Source organism: Dromiciops gliroides, chromosome 6, assembly GCF_019393635.1.
Source record: "Dromiciops gliroides isolate mDroGli1 chromosome 6, mDroGli1.pri, whole genome shotgun sequence".
Lineage (NCBI taxonomy): Eukaryota > Metazoa > Chordata > Mammalia > Microbiotheria > Microbiotheriidae > Dromiciops > Dromiciops gliroides.
Window position 1 is genome coordinate 248,775,702 of NC_057866.1, and position 16,248 is coordinate 248,791,949.

Genomic DNA, 16,248 nt, shown 5'->3' on the forward strand with positions numbered 1-16,248 from the left:
CTGGCATTAAAAAAATACACATTTTATTTTTTGGTGGGTCTATTATTTCATTGCTGTGGGTATATCTGTAATATATGTAGAGAAGGTCTTACCCTCTTCATTTTAAAGATAAGTAGATGTATCAACAGACAGAAGATAAATTCTGACATTTTGCTGTCCTGTCCCTACAAGGAAAAGGATATGAGAGGAAAACAAGTATGAAAGGGCTACTTGTAAGTACTAATTATAAGGATGGCTCAATCCCGCAGCGTGACTGCGTGAATTTAAGCAGCCCACTGGCTTCCTACATGCAGAATCAGAAGGTCAGAGGAAACCCCTCCATCTTCCAGATAAGGATCAACTATGGGTTGACAGGTGGGTGATATGCTGCTGGGGAAGCAAAGGAGATGATTGTGTAGGCTTCTGATCTGATCGGCAGCACAGTCACCAGCTTCCTGAAGAGACCTAAAAGTTTCCCTCCCATCAGTGGAGAGGTGTGGGAAACAGATGTAGAATGAGGCATATGTTGCCAGATTTGGTCAATGTGCATGGTTGTTTTGCTTATTTGTACTTTTTTTATGAGAGGGTTTTTTTTGGCAAGGGAAGTGAGGTGGGACTGAGAAATAATGGATTTTTAAAAAACACCTCAATAAACCATTAAAAAAAGAGAATCCCTGTAAGCCCTGGAGCCAGGTGGAGCCCACAGCCTCAAATCTGGCAGCTCTTGGGCTCTATAAGCTCTCATAAATCTGTTGGTCAATACTTTGGGGTGGGAGGAGTTTTGATATGCTTTAGGAATCTTGTCACTTTAAGAACTGGAATCAGCACATCATTAAGTCCATTATTTGCTCCAAAAGTATTTTCTATTTCAGTAATGTAGTATGGAAAACAGAAAGGAGGAAGGCAGAGCCCCCAGACCAGAATTTTGGTTTTAGGGTCCAGAAGACCTAGGCTCCTCCCTTGCTTACTTAAGCTTTCTATGTCTCAGGTCCTCACCTGTGAAATGAGGGGGTTGGACCAGACAGTTTCTGAGCCTCCTTTTTTTTTTTTTTTTTTGGTGAGGCAATTGGGGTTAAGTGACTTGCCCAGGGTCACACAGCTAGTAAGTATTAAGTGTCTGAGGCCGGATTTGAACTCAGGTCCTCCTGAATCCAGGGCTGGTGCTCTATCCACTGTGCCACCTAGCTGCCCCTGTTTCTGAGCCTCCTTACAGCTCGAAATGTCTGATCCTATGATTTATGATTATTAGAACATCATGGTAATGAGTAAATAAGCCAAGTCTCATTTTTCCTTTTGATAAAGAGCACTCAATACATGTGCTGTTATATAGAATATACAAATATTTATTAGAAAGTAAAGTGCTCAGAGTTAGAAAATGATTACAATTCTTGATTGCTGTAGGAAACCTGAAATACAGAAAAGCTAAGGCCAGTTAGGGGCTAGGAGTAGGAAAGAAAAGGAGACGGAGGCAAGATTACATTCTTCAATGACTAAGGAAGAAGAAGGGTGGCAACCGCAGTGAAGGAAAAAATGACAGTTACATGAAACTTTTACATTTAAAATAAAAATAACATAATATAGAGTATTATAAAAGACTACTACTGGCCATGATTGCTTTTTGGCACATGGTTAACACGTACATGGGTATTCCATGAAATTTATTGCACTTCAAGATGAAGTTTGTTCTTAAGTACCATGTTATTCTACACACACACACACACACACACACACACACACACACACACACACATACACCCCTAATGATACAAATACATTGGTTTTTTATTTTAGTACATAGGTTTTTGTGGTGATACAGCATATTCAGAAAAAAGTATAACATTAGAAGGAAAATGTGTGCAAAAGTCAGACTGAGGAAGTATTCTGAAGGAATGTGGCATATCTTCTCTAGAAACCAATCCAAAGGATCATATGTGCTTATGTTTTCAATTAGTGGATTTCACATAAACCACTTCAATACTCCAAAAATCCTAAATAATCCTGCCCTACCTATTTCCTTCAACTCTTGACGTTAAGGTCAAGTTCTGAAATATTTTGTTCTCTTGTTTAGTCATTTTCAATTGTGTCTGACTCTTTGGGACCTCATTTGGGTTTTGGGTTTTTGTATTTTTTTTGGCAAAGGTACTGGAGTAGTTTGCCATTTCCTTCTCCAGCTCATTTGACTGATGAAGAAACTGAGGCAAACAAGGTTAAGTGATTTACCCACGGTCACACAGCTATTAAGTGTCCAAAGTCAGATTTGAATTCAGGAAGATGAGTCTTCCTGACTCTAGGTCTGGCGCTCTATCTCATTGTACCATTAGCTTTCAGTTAGTTAGTTATAGAACCTTAACACCTCTCAGAATTTTTTTTCTTTAGATAAACATACCATGTTTACTTTGAAACATAATGCTCCAAAATAAACTAGTCTTTCAGGGATGATCTTACTTTCAATACTGAAATGTCCCTTCCATAAAGCTAGGTCATTCTGGTTGTATGCTATCCTCATATTAACATTTTAATAAAGTAAATCTTATAAAATCTGAACCTCTTATTATATGAATTTAGTAAGTTAGTCCTCATTTCCCCATTTGGTTTTATCTTGGTCTGAGAAGTTTATTGATCTTTCTCTTACCTAAGTGTACTAAAAATTTTAGTTTGCTTTAATTTAGGGAATAAACATCCAGTGTTTCACATCCCTTCCAATCTCATTCAGTGTGTTACAGAGGCTACTCTGGGATCTTTGGTTGTCATTATCTGTCCCTATGAATCCATTCAAACCAATGTTCACGTGACAGCTATGCTACGGTTTTAATTCTACACAAAAGCTTAATAAACACAGAAGTGGACAGTTATAATAAATGTTAATAAATGTGCTAATCAAGTAAAGACATTCCAAGCAGGACTAATCATCCTTTGGCTTGAATCTCTCTGTCTCATCATTCATGTACATTTCATATTGGGCCCTCATGACACAAACAGTTAAAAAAAATAAAAGTAAAGCTAAGAACTAAGCTTGATGTGACATAAAGTGTTCAGATAAGTCTAAGCTGAAGTCTGCACTGTCATGTTCCCTCAACTATTCTGCAAATGTGACATAATTTGATTTATTTGGGGTTTGGAAACAAAATTCTATTCTTTTTTCCCCTGAAAGCATGATTGCTGCTGGTTTAAAAGGTTACTTTATCACCAAGTGATTTATAAAAGCAATCCAACACCGCTTTCATTATTCTTCAAAAAAGAAGTGGCTATTTCTGTACTCAATAAAGAGAAAAAGAAAAAAAAATCTTCCTTCATCTATGGGAATAATCTATATACAATAAATTAAAGTGCAGCAGAAAAAAAAAACAATCAAAGGGACCACCAGCGTCAGATCTTGGTCAGGAGATATAAATAGTGTATTCACTACTGCAATTCAGGATTTGTGGGCTTCTCATTAGAAAGGCACAGGCTATCCATGGATACTGGCACCTCCATTTCCTCCTCCACCTTCTATTCCTTCTGTTGACTGGGAGGATGAAGGACGGGAACTCCTTGGACGTGGCTGGCCATTCGCTCCCACAGGAGTGCCTAAGCGTTGACTTATTTGGGAAGCTGCATCATCTGACTCCCAGCGTTCCAATTCTTCCCGCACGAGGCGCTCCATCTGTACCCTGTGTATTTCATTATCACGGCCCAGTCTTTCATCCTAAGGGTGAAGGAAAAAACAAAGATGAAGATGGGAGATGCAGAAGTTATGGGAAGGTTGAATGCCTTTTGAAACGTGGAAAAATGTCAACGGGGCTTAGGGGATCTGGTTGGGACCACTAGGAGTAAGAGTGGAGTCTTACAGTATGTTTGTAAAATGAGGATATTCAATTCCATCCATAGCCTTTAAGGTCCCTTCCAGATCTGAATCTATGGCTTCATGATCTTATGTCTGCAATTCACATTCAGAAATATAAATTTATATACACTTGGTATAGTTTATCAACATTTATTGATGTTCAAAAGATACTATGTAAGACAAAAGAGTAAATGATTGAAAAATAAGACAAAATCACATAAATTCTGATTTCTTTATATGCAAAAATTGAGCCCATTTATTAGAAATATTAGCCAAGTCATACAGCAAAATTTTATAGCACTTTGTGTGAAATCTGCTACTACACCTATATAGAGGTGGGAAAATAGGTATTCCTTCTGTAAAAAAGAGGGAAGTTTTCAAATACAAAGATGATTCTACTCCTCAATGAGGTGCATTGAGTCAGCCAGTTTGCTTTCTCTAATAATGGGATGGGTTTGTGCTAATCTATTCCTACTGTTTTCTCTTCTGACCAGCAGCACATATCAACAAGATACTAACTAGAACTATGGGTATAAGCTATAGCCCCAGAACAGAACTAAGTGAAATGATCTACTAGGACTAAAGTACAGACATCCCTGAGCTCTGGGGGGAGGGGGGTGGAATTCCATATATGGAGCCTCTGAATCCTATTGTGAGCTGATGAAATATCTACTCTTGGCTTTGTTCTCACATGAACTCGGTACTGCTGGAATTAACAATTGGCCTATATAATGCCAATGTACTAGGTACTAACACTATTTTTGGGGGGGGGGTGGGGCAGTGGGGGTTAAGTGACTTGCCCAGGGTCACACAGCTATTAAGCGTCAAGTGTCTGAGGCTGGATTTGAACTCAGGTACTCCTGAATCCAGGGCCGGTGCTTTATCCACTGCGCCACCTAGCTGCCCCAGGTACTACCACTATTAATATTACAGACATTGCTATTGAAGAAATGTGATTGAGAGTCACTCAATTTTTATTCTGCTGCAGTTACATCACAGAAGCTCTTACCTCTGTCACCCCATCTAGCAGCCGTCCTAATACTTCTCGTCTTTTCAGTTTGGCCCTCTCCATGATTTCCAGTTTCACGATGACGGCATCGATTTTGGAGACAATGCTGCCGATGGAGTGTTCCATCCGGTCTACTCTTCTAACCAGCCTGCAGGGAACCAATAATTAAGAGAAGGCACAGTCACGACCTTCCGTCATTTTCTTTTTAGCCCAGCCAATTTGGGGGCTGGGGAGAAAGGGATGGAAAGGGCAAGCAAAATTGAAATGAAACAGTGTAACAACCTGAAAGAAATGCTTTATCAGACCTCCCAAATGAATATTTTGGTTACAAAGTCAAGGTGGTGATGGGAGGCGGGGTTTCCGGCTAGAGAGAGTCCAAGAATGGATGGTTTTAGTTTGTTCCCATTAAGAGTCTCATTAATAAAAATTGAGCCAAGGCAGCTAGGTGGCACAGTGGATAAAGCACCGGCCCTGGATTCAGGAGGACCCGAGTTCAAATTCGGCCTCAGACAATTGACACTTATTGGCTGTGTGACCCTGGGCAAGTCACTGAACCCTCACTGCCCCGCCAAAAATGAATGAATGAATGAAAATAGAGCCAAACAAAATATGCCTACACTTGAAACTCTTCGTAAGAAACTCCACTGGAGCTGCTGCCCCTCCTTCGAGAGCTATGGCCGCTGTCCTCATCCTCATCCTCTTCAGAGTCATCCAGGTTCCGTGGGAAGCTTCGGATGCTCATGGGTCTGGGCAAGGAGCTATGATCCAGATCCAGATCCTCCTGCAGCAAGGACAAAGTACTGGCAAGAATGAGGAGGCTGAAGCTGGAGTCTGTACAGAAGCTGACAAACCAACATGTGCTTATTTAGTGCCTACTGTATAAGCCAGGCACTGTCCTCAGCCCCAGAGAGACAAAGAAAAGCAGCAGTCCTCGCTTCCAGCAGCTCGCGATCTAATAGGGTAGGCAACATGCCACGTACAAACAAGCTATAGACCAGATAACTGGATATCATCAACAGAGGGAGGACAGTACGTTAAGGGGAATTGGGAAAGGCTTTTTGCAGAAGATGGGAATTTAGCTGGGACCCAAAGGAATCCAGGAGCTTCAGATGGCATGGGGCACAGCCAGGGAAAATGCCTGGAGCATGGAGTGTCCTGTGCCACAGATGATGGACAGCAAGGATGACAGCCTCATGGTTACGGAGTGTGTGGGAGGAGAGTAAGGGGTATAAGAACACTGCAAGGGTTGGAGGGGGGCAGGTTATTAAGAGCTTTATATTTCAAACAGAGGATTTGATATTGATCCTAAGCCAGTGGAATTTATAACTGGAGATATGAAGGGGGATGCTGGTGACAGGAAAATCTCCTTGGAGGATGTACCGGGGCAGTGAGACGTCTGGCAGGAAGAACAACCAGCAGTCTATTGGAATAGCCCACGTATGAAGCAATAGGGTCTTGCATCAGGGATGCTGCAGTGTCAGCAAAGTAGGGGGTGTATAAGAGAGATGTTTGGAGGGGAGATTCAACAGGAGTTGGCAACAGATTGGATACAAGAGGTTTGAAAGAGTGAGGAGTTGGTGACATCCAGGTTGCAAACAGGGATGACTGGGAAGATGGTGCTGCCATCAACAGTAACATCAAACTTAGGAAAGGAGGGAGATTTTGAGGGAAAGATAATGAGTTCAGTTTTGGCCATGTTTGGCTTATAGGCAGTTGGAGATGTGATACTGAAGTTCAGTAGAAAGGTTGGAGCTGGATAAATAGATTTGAGAATTATATGCAAAGAGAGGGTAACTGAACCCATGGGGGTGGATGAGATCACCAAGTGAGATAGTATAGAGGGAGAAGAGAAGAGGATCCAGGGCAGAGCATTGTGGGATGCTCACCATTAAGTGGGCAAGACCTAGAAGAGGATTCAGCAAAGGAGTTAGAGAAGGAGTGGTCACAGGGTGAAGGACACTGAGAAAGTGTGGTCCAAGGGGAAAGAGAACAGGAAGAAACCTAGTGAGAAAAGAATATCAAGAAGGGCTAGGGGCAGCTAGGTGGCACAGTGGATAGAGCACCGGCCCTGGATTCAGGAGGACCTGAGTTCAAATCCAGACTCAGACACTTGACACTTACTAGCTGTGTGACCCTGGGCAAGTCACTGAACCCCAATTGCCTCACAAGAAAAAAAAAGAAGGGCTGAGTGGATGCATCAAAGGCTGCAGAGAAGTCAAAAGAAGGAGAAGCAGGAAAAGCCCTTAGTTTGGGCAATTAAGAGATCATTTATTGGTAACTTTGGCGAGGGCAGTTTCAGTTGAATGAGTAGGGTGGAAGTCATACAGCAGAGAATTAATAAGAAGGTGAGAACCACTGATTACAGACAACCTTCTCAAGGAATTTAGTCACAAAATGGGAGGAGAGAGAGGGGGTGATGGTTAGTGGGGATGCACAGATCAAGTGAGGGGCAAGGGCTATTTGTGACTATTTCTATCTGCTGAAGTTGCTGGTCTATGGAAACTTTTATTTCATTTTTTTTGGTGAGGCAATTGGGGTTAAGTGATTTGCTCAGGGTCACACAGCAAGTAAGTGTCAAGTGTCTGAGGCTGGATTTGAACTCAGGTCCTCCTGAATCCAGGGCCAGTGCTTTATCCACTGTGCTACCTAGCTGCCCTGAAACTTTTCTTTTAAATGGAAAAGTAGGCTTCCCAAAACAACCACATTAAGTAAGCTTCTCTCTAGCTTCAACACACAGGTACTAAGAGACCATGTTCCATTCAACAAGCATTAAGCACCTGCTATATTCCAGGCACATATGGCGTAGACAGTGGACATGTAGCCTCAAGAAAGGAGGACTTGTCTGGTCTCTATCACTTACAGGCTGTGTGTGACCCTGGGCACGCTTAAGACTATAATTATAGAGCAAGTGCAGTTCTACATACTTGATGAAGAGTTCCCTACACTGATGATATCAACAGTCTGTTTCTGTTTGTGAATTCTCCCCTTCCCTCCCTTCCATTGTTCCCATTGTGTTGGTTCTTAATATATAAAGACAAAAAAAGCTCTCAAAGAATTTACGTGCTATCATGGGAGAAAACAAAATTATGCAATTTCATCAGCAAAGATAATGTTCATTCACCAATACAAATAACAGCCCTCAATAATGGGTAAAGAGTGAATGGCTGGGGGCAGCTAGGTGGCACAGTGGATAAAGCACCAGCGCTGATTTCAGGAGGACTTGAGTTCAAATCCAGCCTCAGACACTTAATAGCTGTGTGACCCTGGGTAAGTCACTTAATCCTCATTGCCCTGAAGAAAAAAAAAAAGTGAGTGGCTGTGGCTGAATGAATTTATTACTTGATGGCAAATCTTGTGTGAGCATGACCCAACTTAGCTAGACCATTCCTCAGACTAAAGGACACTAAGGTTATCATTGGGCCTACACTTGAAGGCTTCTGAATTTTGTAGGATCTTCCAGAGCTTGAGGTACGCTGGCATAACCTGGGAGAACTTAGGGTCACTTAAACACCACAATGGACTTTATTGGAAGCATAAATAACATATACTAATGTTAAAAACAAAACAAAACAGAATTAGGTAGTTTAATTAACAGTGCATACAAAGACACAAACACATGTTCTATGATCAAATGCAGAGAGTCTGAGGATTCGCTGCAAAAATGCTACCTAGAATGAGCCCCTCTAAGAAGTTATCCACACCACCCCAAACTAGACGTACCCTCTCTTTTTCTAAGTCATCTCTCATCTGCTGGTGTTCATGTTCAGTCAATTCTTGGTCACCGTCCTGATCATATTTTGTGAATATTGCCTCAATTTCTGCATCTGTGTGGCCCTTCCTGAAAACGGAGAGAACACAGGTAAATTTATTGAGATCAGGGGTCTGGCACCCACAAAAAGGAAAGCACAAGGAGGAGAGGTGAATTCCTTAAAGGAAGCCAGACATTTCATAGCGATCATTTCAGGAAAACACTTGTCTTAGTGCATATGCATTTAGTTACAACCAGGAACACAATACCCCAAAACAAAAATTCAATACTGACAGCTATTGGTAATTTGGAAAGCAGCATTCTCACCCTTTCAGATCTTGACGAAGTTCATCGAAGTTTAACTTGCCGCCAGCTTGCTGCAGGCTCTCTGAGATGTCATCCACGGTGGTTTTTTTCAGTTTCAGTTTGATCATAGCTTTTTGACAGCCCTAAAAAAAGTGAGGCATAATTCATTTTATCCCAATCTGTCATTTTATTGACTTTCACTCCATAGAGTAGGTGGGTAAAGTAGGTAATAGAATGTTATTGCCCTAGTAACAACTAGAGAAAGGGTCAAATTCAGAGCAGCCTGGGAGGACTTCTTGAAGTGATGTGTAGTACATGGAGCAGAAACAGAAGAACAAGGTAAACAGCAGGGCTGCCCCCTATTGAAGCATTTCTAAAAAAAAAAATGAATGGAAGGGGCAGCTAGGTAGCACAGTGGATAAAGCACTGGCCCTGAATTCAAATCCGGCCTCAGACACTTGACACTTACTAGCTGTGTGACCCTGGGCAAGTCACTTAATCCTTATTGCTCCGGGAAGAAGAAAAAAAGAAAAACATGTAACATGAATATAAAGAAGGTGAGAAGGAAATAAAACCAGGATATCTTTGAAATTCATATGCTGAATTTATTACATATTTAGAAAGCAAAGGTAAGCTGTATGTACTATTCATAGTTTAATGTAAAATCTTATTTTTCTACACTGTACATAAAAATTGCCATTTTATTTATCTGTTATGTTAAGAATAAGAAACAAATAAAAAAGAAAAAACAATGAAGAATAGGAGGAACTGATAGAATCATGCAAAGAGTTATATCAACTGATTCAGAGCAAAATAAAACAGAAAAGGGAGAACAAAATATACAACTACTATAACAATTCAAGTCAAATGAGCACTCAAAAGAAGCTAAACTCTGAAGAGTAATGATTAACTTAAGAACATCAGACCAAGCGCTGCTCTTTTTTTTTTTTGGAAGATGGGTGGAGGTTGTGCCTGGGAAATGTGGTATCCTCCTATTAGATGCTGTCACTGTGTTTGTATTTGGTTTTCTTTAAATGTCTTTCTTTGTTACAAGAATACGTGTGTGTGTATGTGTGTGTTTTCAAGGAAGTTATTATGGTATAAAAACAAAAGGCAGTTATAAAAATTTAAAAAAATATTTACAATCAGTGGTTCCAGAGTCAGTCCATTCCTCTGAATGAGGTAATACTTAACGACAGAAAAATGGTTATATAGTTTTTTTATTTCAAAGAATCTCTACTGATCAAATAGTTTAAATGTTACCTTGTTGGAAGGACTGAATAGACTGATTGACTCTGAAATCCCTAATTGGAAAAACCTTTTTAAAAAAAAAAATTAGTTTTATAAACGTCTTTTGATTTAGGAATCCAGCCAAAATATGAAACAGTTTGTTTGAATAAATTCACTACCTTTCTGATGAGATCTGACAGTTCCATTTCAGTCTTCTGCTGAGCCATATCAGATTTAACTTCAGAGTATGTGTCATTGATGATGGCTAAAAACATATTCTGTTTTAAAAAAAAAAAAGATGTATCTTCAAGACCATTTTCAAGGAACAATCAGAAAACCCACATAGGCTTTTGTTTTTTGGACCCACTTTGACGTAATCTTGCAAGTATCTGAGAATAGTTTCTGATAGTTTTAGTATCAAATGTTGGAAAGTATTTTTAACTAATTAAGCCAATCAACAAGTATTCAGAAGCACCTACTAAGTGCTTGGAGCTAGGGCTACAGATACCAAAAATTACACAATTCCTATGTTTAAGTTTACCTTTCACTGGGAGAGAGAGATATTTCTATATGGACACAGGGTCGCAAATTTTGATGAAGTGATTCATAGACTCCTTTGTCCATATAAAAGTACAGATAGAATATCTGTAGAACAAATACAAAGATACAAGTAAATAAATAAAAAAAATATAAGATAAGATAGATGATTCTCTGATCTATTTATCCAGCTCTCACCTCTCTCCTGATCTCCAATCTTGCATCTCCATCTGTCTATTGGACATCTTGAACTGTATGTCCCCTAGGAATCTTAAACTGAACACGGCCACAATAGAACTTCTTTATCTTTCCCCCTAAACCCTCTTCTCCTCCTAATTTTGCTGCTATTGTTATTTTTTACAAGACTCAGCTAAAATGCCATCTTCTGAGATACCTTCCCAGTCTCCCCAGCCACGTGAGTCATCATTTTGCTCTCTATGTATTCCATAGGCACCAATTAGTATGTAAACTCCTTGAGAGCAGGAATGGTTTGTGTTTTTCCTTTTTCTGTGTTCCACAGTGTATGACACATTGTAAACATTGATCAATACCTGCTGATGGGAGAAAGGTTCAAAGGCAGGAACTCAATCCAGTTCTTCCTGTCTCCAACATCCAGTATTCTATTTAGCACATCATACTCCGTCTTACCATACCCTACCACCCAACTTTTTAATTTTTGCCTGCTATAGGAAGAAGATGCTTAAGTGGACCATAAAAGAAAGAAGGATCGGTAATTTCGTAGATATTTGGTCTCCTTAAATGTTACAGTTACATGAAATTAAACTCATGATAAAAACTGACACCAAAAATTATACCACCCTAAAGAAAATCAGAGCAATACAGCACAGAAGAAAATGTCAGATTTGAGTTTAGAGGACCTGAGTTTTAATCCTATCTTTATACCTTATCACCTTTGTAATTAAAGTAAATGACGACCTTCTCAGGGCTCAGTTTTCCCATTTATAAAGTTAAGGGGATGGCCGAAATGACCCTTTCCAGTTTTAAATCTACATGCCTGTGATCCCAGGGACCTGTTACTGAATCCTGATGGTCACGGACCTGACTGACTTTAAAGATGTGCTGCAGTGGCAAGAATGTCAGGGAAAAGCAGCCACTTACTCTCCAGGGACCTCAGCAAGTCACTTACACTTAAGCATAAACTGAAGAAGGTTGGATGAGATGACCTGGATGGTTCCTTTCATATATACATATATATAAACAAATATCCACATATACATATGTATTTATACACACATGCATATATACATTATCCTAGAAAATGAGGAAGAAAATTGCATATATGTATATTAATCATATATATGTATATTAAAAATCATCCTAGGGGCAGCTAGGTGGCGCAGTAGATAAAGCACCGGCCCTGGATTCAGGAGGACTTGAGTTCAAATCTGGCCTCAGACACTTCACACTTGCTAGCTGTGTGACCCTGGGCAAGTCACTTAACCCTCATTGCCCTGCAAAAAAAGGAAAAAAAGAAAAGAAAAAAAAATCATCCTAGAAAATGAATAAGAAAATTGCATATATAAAAATCATGTATGTGTATATTAAATATGTATATTGATCATATATATGTATATTAAAAATCATTCTAGAAAATGAGGAAGAAAATTTTCAGTACAATACATCCCAGCAATCTTTTTTTTTTTGCAGGCAACGGGGGTTAAGTGACTTGCCCAGGGTCACACAGCTAGCAAGTGTCAAGTGTCTGAGGCCGGATTTGAACTCAGGTACTCCTGAATCCAGGGCCGGTGCTTTAACCACTGCGCCACCTAGCTGCCCCATCCCAGCAATCTTGGTCCCAGAAAAGAATTGAGTAAATGAACTTCCCATCTATCTTTTGCAGAAAGAGAAGACTTTTGGGAATGGAATGTTGTTTCTATGTCAGAAAACATTGGTATGTCAAAAAGCATTCCAGCAAAATGAGTTGGTATATCAGTCTTGTTTTCTACAGCACACTCTGGAGAATGCTCAAATGCTACATGTAAAATGATGAATGGTTTATTGGTTATAACTCATCCTTTCCTCTGGTGAAGTCAAAACCTCTAAAGAGTAAACAGCCACAGAGGGTAAGGATATGAGGTATCTGCACACACTGAAGACCAGTCCTCAACACTTTTATGTCTTTGTCCATTTCGAAAACAGGATAGTTTCTCTGAAATCTTCCTCAGGATCACTGCTTTTAAAGGGCTAGATTTATACTAACAGAATCTCAAAGGTGAAGAACAAGGTGAAAGAAGAGGCAGGATTGGAAGGAAAATAAAAGCACGAACCACTTCATCATAAACAGAGATGTACATACCAAAAGAATGAAGAACGTAAAGAACACAAAGGTAGTGAAATAAATGGGTCCCAAAATTCGATTAGCTTCCTCAAGTTCTGTGAAGTTGAAATCTCCCAAAATGATACGGAATTGAGTGAAGCTACAAAAACAAAACAAATGTCTGACAGTTGATCGAACATTTCTTAACTCTGATTTCACAGCTTTGGACCTTATCAATAGTACCAACAATCAACAAGTATCACATATTTTGTCCTCTTCAAAAATTATTAGGCATTTTAGAGAACTCCACCAATCACACCAAAAGATTTCTGGAACATAAATTTTTGTAACTTAAATATGTCTCCTTATAACTGGACAATGAAGGAGGAAAGTGCATAGATTAACTGTAAGGTTGATGACAAAGTGACATGTACTGAGGATTCAATGGGGGTACCCCTGATGAAACAATTCTTATAATCACAAAAATCAGGGTAGATTCTGAAATCTGCTTGAAAAACTAGAAAAATTTTATTAAAGGATATCACCACAACTGTAAATGGCCAAACATCTAATCTCAATTAGCACCCCAAGTGAGGGTCTACAGACGTTACAATGGGAGTGAAGATTTGTTCAGTATGGATCTTCATGAAACCTAATGAGTCCTTCCTCTTAGCAGTCAACAATATTCATGGGTACTGATTATGGGCAAGGAACTTCCCTACTCTCCTCCAATTTCCTAATTACCACATGTGGGTTATCTTCTCTCTAGAGCATGAGATTTCCAGCAGAGCTTACGTGGGAAAGTCCAAGACTCAACATACTGTCTCAGTGCTTTTCTTGAAAAACAGATGTCACAGACAGTTTTATTCACAGAATTATTTGAAAGTAAAAGGTAAGACCACAACTTTCAATGCAAATAAGCCACTGGACTAGCAATCCTTTAATGGCTAACATTTACATTTTGGTGCTGAAAAATCCTGGAGGTCAAGACTACTTTAGTAGAGATGGTTTAAGGAACTAAAAGCTAAATTTTATTGAGCAACTAATGGAATGAACTAAATATAAATATCAAAAAGCTAGTGACCCCTGTAAAAAAAGATTACTAACATAAGTGCCAACATTTCGGAGGCAATCACCTTATTTCTAATATAACTCTACTACTTCTGTGAAAGTCAATTCCATTATTATTTTAAAATTTAAAAAAATACACATTTGGTTTTCAAGAAGTAGTCAAGGGGCAGCTAGGTGGTGCAGTGGATAAAGCACCGGCCCTGGATTCAGGAGGACCTGAGTTCAAATCCGGCCTCAGACACTTAACCCTTACTAGCTGTGTGACCCTGCGCAAGTCACTTAACCCCAATTGCCTCACCAAAAAAAAAAAAAAAAAAAGAAGTAGTCAAGGTCTTTCACAGAGCCCCCCAGAACATAAGATCACAGCCACTTCTGAAAACTGCAAACATACTTACATACATTCCTGGAAAGTGCTGAAGTCATCAACCTGGGTGCCGAAGACAAGGTAGGCCAACTGAGCATATGCAAGAAAAATAATGAAAAACATAATTGCAAACCCAACAAGGTCCTTGGCACAGCGGGACATGGTGGTGGACAGCTGGCTCATGGTTCTGTTGAAGTTGATGAATTTAAAAAGCTGTAAAAGAAATATGAAATGAATTTACAACCTCTACAAAGCATCAACTTCCTATGAATATAACCAGGCTGCATTAAACTTCAAGTGAAAAAGTGCTCCCCTCACAAAGGGTGAGGAAACATAAGACTATAAAGGACCCGCTCCTTCTTTTCCTCCCTGCCCCCAAATAAGCAGTCGAATGCTTCCTAAGACCTAGTCTGTACTTCCAGCAGTGTGGAGAGATCTGGGAGACAAAGGGAGAAAACTCCTAACCTGGGGCTGAGCCACCTCAGCTGGAGAGTGACAAATATAAAGAGCCCACTCTATGTAGGTGGCCCCAGGATTCAGGCCAGACTATCCTATCCGCCTTGCTGCTGCCCTGCCTCTCACCACCTGAACCAGTCCCTCCAAGCTAGGTCATCAGAAAGGAATACCCATCTCTTCCACATGCAGAAGTTGAGGGAACAAGTCCCCTCATCTTTGAAACTCCCTATGGAGTGGTCATGACTGAGGGAAAACTCAATTAGCCCACTTCCTCCATGACTCTATCTCTTTACCTTATGCCCCTCTATTATACAACAGTGATTTCCATTCCCATCTTCCTTTTCCTCTTCAGTATAGTTTCCTGTCCCTCCCATTTTGGCCTTCTCCTCTTAAAGCACTATATAGATGCTTATACTTGCTATTGTTGTTATTATTATTTTTTTCTTTCTTTGACCGATTTTTTAGATCAATTGTTTTCTGGTATTGTATTTCTTGGATTTTCTTCTTTCTTCCTATACTTTTGGTTTTGCTTAACTATTTCTTGTTCTATTGTTGCACTGCTTTCTGTCTGATCCATTTTAATATTTGGACCCTGAGTCAGGTTTCCCACCATCTTCCTAAGGTATCACTTTTCCTTGCTATTCTTTCCTCCCCGGCTTTTCCATTCTGTATCTTGTTTCATTTCCTTTAGATACTTCTGCAGTTCTTTTTTGGTGGGGCAATGGGGGTTAAGTGACTTGCCCAGGGTCACACAGCTAGTAAGTGTCAAGTGTCTCAGGCCGCATTTGAACTCAGGTCCTCCTGACTCCAGGGCCAGTGATCTATCCACTGTGCCACCTAGCTGCCCCGTCTGCAGTGCTTCTTGCTAGAGGACTGTTGGAGTATATCACTATCCTCTTAATGGTTTACCCTAAGGTGTCTTTCAAATCACTGCTTTTCCTTATGTTGTTCAGAGTTTTCCATGGTTTGCTTAGGGAGGGATCTTCACTTGGGTCAAACTCTACAACTCAATGGTGTGGGCAGGGCTATGTTTTCCTGAGTATGGTGAGCTAGACAAAGCCCCTCCTTCAAGGGGCTCTGGTTATTCTGGTCCCAGCGAGGGCTCTCACAGGGCTCCAGCACCTCTCTGTTTTCAGCTGTCCCTGGGGTCCTTCCTCCCTGCTGCTGACCTCACAGGCCACTCCTATGCTGGGCTCCTGCCTCAGTGGCTCAGACTATTCAGGTTACACTTTGCCTAGGACCTTTCTCCCACAGCTGAGCGTGGGCCCCTGGTGCTAGCCTTGACCCTGTCTGGTATACTCTAAAGCTGCTCTGTCTGCTAGGCTAGGTCTGACTTCAGGCGCTGTTCAGACCGAGCTCTGTTTGGTTCAGACAGGCTGTGATACCTGCCCTGCATACCCAGAGGCTGCTGTCTCCAGCTGGGCTCAGTCAGCCAGCCATGGGCTTG

At 40.4% G+C, this 16,248-nt stretch overlaps 1 protein-coding gene across 2 annotated transcripts in view; it reads right to left on the minus strand.

The window, feature by feature from the left end:
• Positions 1-1,626: 1,626 nt before the first annotated feature.
• PKD2 (polycystin 2, transient receptor potential cation channel) overlaps positions 1,627-16,248 on the minus strand; it is a 61,721-nt gene continuing 47,099 nt past the window's right edge. Inside the window, exons 8-15 of one of the 2 annotated variants that reach the window (XM_043972012.1) lie at positions 14,377-14,558; positions 12,950-13,070; positions 10,275-10,373; positions 8,887-9,008; positions 8,532-8,649; positions 5,429-5,592; positions 4,812-4,959; positions 1,627-3,664 (exon numbers count right to left, since the gene is read on the minus strand). In XM_043972012.1, the coding sequence (XP_043827947.1) occupies positions 3,428-3,664; positions 4,812-4,959; positions 5,429-5,592; positions 8,532-8,649; positions 8,887-9,008; positions 10,275-10,373; positions 12,950-13,070; positions 14,377-14,558 (1,191 nt within the window). In that variant the 3' untranslated portion in view covers positions 1,627-3,427. Of the gene's footprint in view, positions 3,665-4,811; positions 4,960-5,428; positions 5,593-8,531; positions 8,650-8,886; positions 9,009-10,274; positions 10,374-12,949; positions 13,071-14,376; positions 14,559-16,248 lie in introns of those variants that run through there. The other variant, XM_043972013.1, reaches the window with a different exon arrangement.